The sequence below is a fragment of the Pterocles gutturalis genome, unplaced genomic scaffold (assembly GCF_000699245.1).
Source record: "Pterocles gutturalis isolate BGI_N339 unplaced genomic scaffold, ASM69924v1 scaffold16600, whole genome shotgun sequence".
Lineage (NCBI taxonomy): Eukaryota > Metazoa > Chordata > Aves > Pterocliformes > Pteroclidae > Pterocles > Pterocles gutturalis.
This window is the reverse complement of record NW_010138539.1, coordinates 8,646-16,434: the sequence shown is the minus strand read 5'-3', so window position 1 is coordinate 16,434 and position 7,789 is coordinate 8,646. Positions and strand designations below refer to the sequence as shown.

The 7,789-nt window shown below is 40.6% G+C and overlaps 1 protein-coding gene across 1 annotated transcript; it reads left to right on the top strand.

The window, feature by feature from the left end:
- The first annotated feature begins 300 nt into the window (after window positions 1-300).
- On the top strand, window positions 301-6,396 carry LOC104459046 (heat shock protein HSP 90-alpha). The gene is made up of 10 exons (XM_010083045.1): window positions 301-504; window positions 599-965; window positions 1,502-1,635; window positions 2,101-2,409; window positions 2,752-2,917; window positions 3,194-3,384; window positions 3,501-3,648; window positions 4,520-4,788; window positions 5,107-5,440; window positions 5,649-6,396. The coding sequence occupies exons 1-10, from the start codon at window positions 316-318 to the stop codon at window positions 5,756-5,758; spliced, it is 2,217 nt and encodes a 738-aa protein (XP_010081347.1). The 5' UTR covers window positions 301-315; the 3' UTR covers window positions 5,759-6,396.
- The last annotated feature ends 1,393 nt before the right edge of the window (window positions 6,397-7,789 follow it).

Sequence of the window (7,789 nt, the reverse complement as noted above, 5' to 3'; positions counted from 1 at the left end):
CGGGCTGACTTCTCAGTTGCAGTTGTAGTTGTCTTCTTTGTAACGTGTAGTTCTGTGACAAGGTTAAGTAAAAGTCATATATTAATTTGTAGATTAATGAAAAGGAGAGGAAAAGTTTTGTGTTATACTAAGTGGTGCAAAGCAAGTGAACCTAAACCAAGTTAAACGTTAAATTCCTGAGTTGGTAGGAAATATAGATGGGGGGGGGGGGAGGGTGTTCTATGGCACTATGTTTGAAACCATGTAGTTAAATATCTTTGTCTCAGAAAGCCATTGTCACTGCCTGTAAAAGGGTATGTGCACCAAGATGTTCAGATGGGATTTCAACTCCCTCTCTCCTTACAGATGCCGGAAGCTGTGCAAACTCAAGACCAACCAATGGAGGAGGAGGTGGAGACCTTTGCCTTCCAGGCTGAGATTGCTCAGTTGATGTCTCTGATCATCAACACTTTCTACTCCAATAAGGAAATATTTCTGAGGGAGCTGATTTCCAATTCATCAGATGTAAGTACCTTAACTCTTAGACTGGTTCGTGAATTGGACTAGGAAATTTTTTTTTAATAGTCTTGGATATTAAAGCCTGTCCCTTCTCTTACAGGCTCTGGACAAGATAAGATATGAGAGCTTGACTGACCCAAGCAAGCTGGATTCTGGGAAAGACCTGAAAATTAACCTGATTCCAAACAAACATGATCGCACTCTGACCATTGTGGATACAGGCATAGGGATGACCAAAGCTGACCTGGTCAACAACCTTGGTACTATTGCCAAGTCTGGTACCAAGGCTTTCATGGAAGCTCTGCAGGCAGGGGCTGATATATCCATGATTGGTCAGTTCGGTGTTGGCTTCTACTCTGCCTACCTGGTTGCAGAAAAAGTCACAGTGATCACTAAGCACAATGACGATGAGCAATATGCTTGGGAGTCATCAGCTGGAGGATCTTTCACTGTCAGGCTTGATAATGGTGAGCATTAAATGTTTCTGCTTAAGTCTGCTTTCTAAAGATTCTGGCATTCATTACATACTTTGTGTACAGAATTAAGACAAAAACAACAGATAGAACGGGTAGTACTAGTCATGTGTAAGATAAAGCACATAGGCACAGCTGTTCTCTTACCATTCCAGTTTGGGTAACTGTTGATCCATGATGAGGGAATGCCTGAAGGAAATGGTACATTATAATTAAGACCGAGCTTTCAAACCTTAAACAGGGGAATACTTGTGTAGACTCCTACAACAGCTTTATATGCAGAAACTTGTAAGATTACACATGAACAGACAAATTATGAAAATCTACTTAAGCCTATTTGAAATACATGCTGGGTACAGTAAGCTTGAGAAAATGTCTGTAAGGCTGTTTCTGTACACAGATGCTTATGTTTTCCCATTGGTGGAGAAACTACTGATACAGGAGTGCCTTTTTAAAGAACACGTTTTAGAATACTGTAGTTCAAGCCTAGTTTGCTTCTGCACAAGTAAAACCTGTAAACTCTATTTTAGGAGAACCTTTGGGCCGTGGAACAAAAGTCATCCTGCATCTTAAAGAAGATCAAACTGAATACCTGGAAGAACGGCGAATCAAGGAAATCGTGAAGAAGCATTCTCAGTTCATCGGCTATCCTATTACCCTCTTTGTATGTACTTTGCTTGAAATAGTAAATATATTGTCAGCTTGAGAGTGAATTTTTTAAATTTCAGAAAGAGCAGTCCATGTGTATTTTGTTAATTAAAATTGTTAAAGATGCTACATGGATTATCTTTTTCAAAATCTGGTTACAAAACTGAGAAGAAAAAATTTATTATGAGGCTAGTAGTATTGTAAGCCTCCAAACTATTGAGTAAATTAGTGACACGTTGATGTTTTGTTAGTAGAAATTCAGTGTAGTGAAACTAAATAGCGTAAACTGCTACCTAAGCACACAGAAACAAAGTAACACTTATGTCTCAGGACTTGGAATGTAAGATCTCAATTGAGTCTAGGAGGAAAACCTGATACCATGTTAATGTAGTTCCTAGTTTTGTGAAAGGGCAAGAGATACCTTAGGGCTGTTACTGATAAAACTCCTGTTTCTCAGTGTAACTCATGATCTCTTCTGTAGGTGGAGAAGGAACGTGACAAGGAGGTGAGTGATGATGAGGCTGAGGAAAAGGAAGAGGAAAAAGAAGAGAAGGAGGAAAAGACAGAAGATAAACCAGAGATTGAGGATGTTGGTTCTGATGAAGAAGAAGAAAAGAAGGATGGAGATAAGAAGAAGAAAAAGAAGATCAAGGAGAAGTATATTGATCAGGAAGAGCTCAACAAGACGAAGCCCATTTGGACCAGGAATCCCGATGACATTACCAATGAGGAATATGGGGAGTTCTACAAGAGTCTAACTAATGACTGGGAAGACCACTTGGCTGTCAAAGTAAGTTCTTGTTGTTCTTAAGGCACAGTTATACTTGCCACTAAGGCTGTTCTGTGTATCTGTGTTGGAAAGCACTATAAGAATACACATGCTTCCTGAAACTCGGTGTATAGTATAGTGAGTGGAATATGTTTTGAGTGGGCGTGCTTCCGTGGTAAAACGTGAACAGAACTTGAGTCTGTTTGGAGAAAGTGCTTGTTCCTGACCACTGTCTTGCCTGCTGTGTTTAATTTTTTTCTGAAACAGTGGACAGATACTGTTTACCTTTTGCATTTGATGAGCTGTTAAAAGGTTGTTAAAGTAAGTGAGAGCTGTACAAATAATAATTTTGTCTTCTCACAGCACTTCTCTGTGGAAGGGCAGCTGGAATTCAGAGCGCTCCTGTTTGTCCCACGCCGTGCACCTTTTGATCTGTTTGAAAACAGGAAGAAGAAGAACAACATCAAGCTGTATGTACGCAGAGTTTTCATCATGGACAATTGTGAGGAGCTGATTCCGGAATACCTGAGTGAGTATTTTTGCGGAAAATGTTTCCCAAAATAATAAACTGCTTAGCAATTTTGTAGCTTCCTTTCATACTTGAAGAAATCTGGGAAGGGGGAGGACTAGAATTGTAAACAGCTGATCAGGAAGTATCTGAGCAGTTGAAAGTACTGCTTGGTTTGCATTATCTACAATTCTGTAGAAACCAATTAATTTTAAAAGGGCAAAACTGCCTAGGTGGTGAACGGTAATCTTTACTTCTTTGAGAGCTGGAAAGCTAATTCTCACTGTTGTTTTCCAGATTTCATGAGAGGTGTGGTGGACTCTGAGGATTTACCTCTGAATATTTCTCGTGAAATGCTGCAGCAAAGCAAGATCCTGAAAGTGATCCGGAAGAACTTGGTGAAGAAGTGCTTGGAACTTTTCACTGAGTTGGCTGAAGACAAGGAGAATTACAAGAAGTTCTATGAGCAGTTTTCCAAGAACATCAAGGTTTGTAGTCTTTCTGCTTGACTGTAGAATCCTACAGATCTTTGTTCCATGAAATACTAAACTACAGAGGTTAATTTGAAGGAACCACCTAATAGTTTCTGTTTTCGCTTCTATAGCTTGGTATACATGAAGACTCCCAGAACCGCAAGAAGCTCTCAGAGTTACTGAGGTATTACACATCTGCATCTGGTGATGAAATGGTTTCTCTGAAGGACTACTGCACTCGGATGAAGGAAAACCAGAAGCACGTCTACTACATTACTGGTGAGTTGTTAACAGAAGTTGTCTGCAAAAGCAGGTACATACGTAGCGTTATCTTCTTGGGGTTAGAAAATGGAAAATAACCATGGTAGTTCTCATAGTGAATTTAGAAAGATAACAGGGAACTGTAATGCAGGACAGGCCTGTCGTACCTGTTAGTTCTTTATACATGGCTATGTCTGTGAGGACAGCAGAACTACAGTTAATTACCTTACCTCTGCTGTAAACTCTGCCCTTGCAAACTCAGCAGGAGTGCTGCTCACAGTGTTCCCTGTTGATGAAACTGGCTGCTTCAGTGCTATTAATCTTGCTCTTGAAATAGTGCTCAGTGTCACTGGTGCAACCTTAAACGTGTGGGAGAATCCAGATCAAGGCCATAAAGTGTACTTCACACAGCTGGCTTACTCACCATTTCTTTCCCCGTGAGCTGAAAGTGTGCTTTATTAAAGTGCCTGTAATACAACTTTGCGTTCAGGCTTTAGCAATTAAATTGGGCTAGGAGTTATCTGAATTTTTAAGACCTGTTGCTCAAACTAGTTCAACTATTTGGGCCTCAGGTATTAAGGCCTTTTTCAAAAGGTAGATGCTGTACAGGGCTTCTTCCTTGGTTTTCCTCCTTGCCTAGTTTTCTAGGAAATGTAAGTTTACTTGCAAATCAGTCAAGTATTAAAAGCTGTGATTTCAGTTTGAAGGGATTGTAGTTAGGCCATCTTTGCAGTATCTTGTCTTAGCTGTTTGTGCCCCTTTTTTTCCTCTGATATGAACATCAAGCATCACTGGAAATGTTGCATGGGCTCTTCCCAAAAAATAAGCAAGCTCCCACCTTCTGGTGTTGAGGTTCAAACCACAACTGTGTCATTCTTGCTTCTTGCAGGTGAAACAAAAGATCAGGTGGCCAACTCAGCTTTTGTGGAGCGTCTTCGCAAACATGGGCTGGAAGTGATCTACATGATTGAGCCTATTGATGAATACTGTGTGCAGCAGCTGAAGGAATTTGAAGGCAAGACCCTGGTTTCTGTAACAAAGGAGGGTTTGGAGCTTCCAGAAGATGAGGAAGAGAAAAAGAAACAGGAGGAGAAGAAAGCCAAGTTTGAAAACCTTTGCAAAATAATGAAAGACATCCTTGAGAAGAAAGTAGAAAAGGTAATTAGTACTGCAGTCAGTTTGGCTGTAGGTAACAAGTTTAATGTTCTGAACTTAATTGCTGCAGAGGCTTATAACAATGTTATAATTTGGCTTTTCTGAAAGAGAGCAATCTCTTTGCAAGATACAGCTTTATATAGATACATAGTTGAGTTGGTATTGTGAGTTCTTCAGCTCTGTCTCAATGAGTCTTAGGTCTTCTGTGACACACAGCAGCATTTCAAAGTTGAACCTTGGTTAAATCAGCGGGGATAGTGAATCAGAGCTACATGTTGAAATACTGAATTACAAACTTCTGCTTTATATTCACCTTTCTAGGTTGTTGTGTCCAATCGTTTAGTTACTTCTCCCTGCTGTATTGTAACAAGTACATACGGCTGGACTGCCAATATGGAGAGAATCATGAAAGCGCAGGCATTAAGAGACAACTCCACAATGGGGTACATGGCAGCAAAGAAACATCTGGAGATTAATCCTGATCATTCCATCATTGAAACACTGAGGCAGAAGGCAGAGGCTGATAAGAATGACAAGTCTGTGAAGGATCTTGTCATCCTGCTGTATGAGACAGCACTCCTGTCCTCTGGCTTCAGTTTAGAAGATCCTCAGACACATGCCAACCGCATTTATAGAATGATCAAACTTGGCCTGGGTAAGTTAGAGATTGATACTGTCTCCAGTAAACTTGGTGTGGTTACATCTCCATGGGGGGTATTGAGTGTTTGGAGATGATCCCATTTGGTGCTGTTTTGTACCTGTGGGGGAATGGGGGAGGCCTCAGATCATCAGGAGAAGTGCTGGGGAGAATAAAACCTGGAGTCCTGGTGTCAGCATTAATGGTACATACATTTCCTGAACAGGCATTGATGAAGATGATACTGCTGCAGAAGAAGCCAGTCCAGCAGTTACTGAGGAGATGCCACCCCTTGAAGGAGATGATGACACATCACGCATGGAGGAGGTGGATTAAAACAGTTTACAGGAACCTCGTGAATGTTTCTTTGGCTAATACGAATAAGTTATATTTTGTATATTATGAATGTTACCTGCCAAAAAAAATCTTTTACACTTTGTCTGCATTCCCTCTTTATATTTATTTTCAAAGATGTTATACCTTTATTTTTGTTACATTGCTTTTTCAGCTGATGTGAGATACAAATGCCATTGAGGGAATATTTTCTTTTAACACTGTACAACCCTAAACAGGCAAGTAAGGAGTAGTTATTTTTGTCTGTATTAGCTGGTTGCAGGTGGCAGGGTTTTTGACTTATTCTTAATTGCCAGAAATGTGGGAAAGAAGTAACAAAGATGGTATGACATCAGGATGTTCAAGTTTGTTTAGTGTTCTACAGCTCTTCAAGTCAAAATAAGTCTAACATACAGTACCTAGTAACTAGGTATCTATGAGAGCTGAAATACTTGGGGAAGCTTTAACCCTTTTGCTCCTAACAAGGTCTTGATGTTTAAAGTTGTTTTTTATACTGTTTAAGGATTCTGGATTGCACTCTACCATAGAATAGAATCCACTGTAAACCTCTATTGTGACTTATGCAACTCTGCATGTACAGTTCAAACCTAGAACTGTAAGAATAAAAGTGTTAAGAATGAGTTCTGTGTCACTGACGTGTCTGTTAACGCCGGGAGGAAAAAAAACCTGTTCTTGGCATCAGTTCCTGCTTTGGGTCTTGAGTACTAGCTCCTGCCTTGTTAAATCTGTAATATTAATACTGCATGCTCTGCGATGCCACTACAAACTAGTACCATGCACAAGTGGAAAATGAAGTTCTCAAAGATCTCTACTTGTGCTGATACTCCTGTGGATTTTTTTGAAAACTTTGCAAAGGGAGCGAGGCTCCTAAAGCTGCAAGCCTGATTCATCATGCTGTCCTGAGGTGATGTTTTGCTGGGTAGTCAGCACAAGAACATACACGCTTTCAAGAAGCTCTACCAGGTTGCACAGCATTCTGTAGTCCTTGGCCTGTCTCTGAAGGAGGATAGTAGAAGGAAAGGGGAGTTGTTGGTAGAAGTCCAATGAGCTTCCTCTGCCAAGCACTAACTGCACATCAGATGTAATTTATTAAATTTGGACAGAAAACTTGTATTTGCAGAGAGCTTGAGTTTACTGAACTCATTAAGGAGGGAGTGAGGGTAAGTTCTGAGCATGTTGCTCTGTTCTCTGACAAGTCTTACCTGTTTAATAACCAGTACTTGAGCTGTTTCCCAATGTAAAATAATTTACACATGCCAAGGGTGTGTTGGCTTTTTTTCTGCTCAGGTGCAAGGACAAGTAGTTTTAGTTGTAGCAGTATCTTTCTGGTATTGAAAAGAATCCTGCTTCCTGCATTCAAAGTAGTTTGTTGCACAAGTTGTTCCACTTTTCTAAGGATAGTGTGTGTTTATGTCAAAGCAAGCACTTCGGTGGGGGTAGGGAGAGTCCAGTTTGCTACCTGGGTGTGCTAATGCAGTTCTGCTGACTGGTTAAGTCGCCTTCTGGCAGTCACTGCAAACTGATGGTGTCGTTTGCTAGACTGATGTGGTCATGTAATTCAGAATTCTTTCTCCAAAATGAAACTAAGTGGGGGTTGAATATGAAAACAGAGAACTGCTGTAGTACTGCTTACACAATTCCTGAAGGCCTGAAATGCCTGAAGGCTTCTGGTTTTTCTGCACCCCAACTGCTCCACTGAAACTTAAGTGTTCAGACCATGCTTGTGTTAATCATGTTATGCTGCTTCAGTAGGGGGATACAGCAGTAACAGGAGAAACATGCCCCTTTCCTTCCATGGTTCAGAATCTATGTCCCTCGCACAGTTCTCAGTGCTTTATGTTCTCAAGTGTCCAGTTTGTCACAAAGCTTGTTCCAGCTCTTGAAATTATCTCATAGCACCTACAAACTAGTTAGAAGTCATCTGTTGTTACATCTGAGGTATTTGTCTTCCACACTGACTCATTGTGTCCTGTCACTTGAAGTCAAGGGTATCTTGAAAACTCTGCAGCAGAG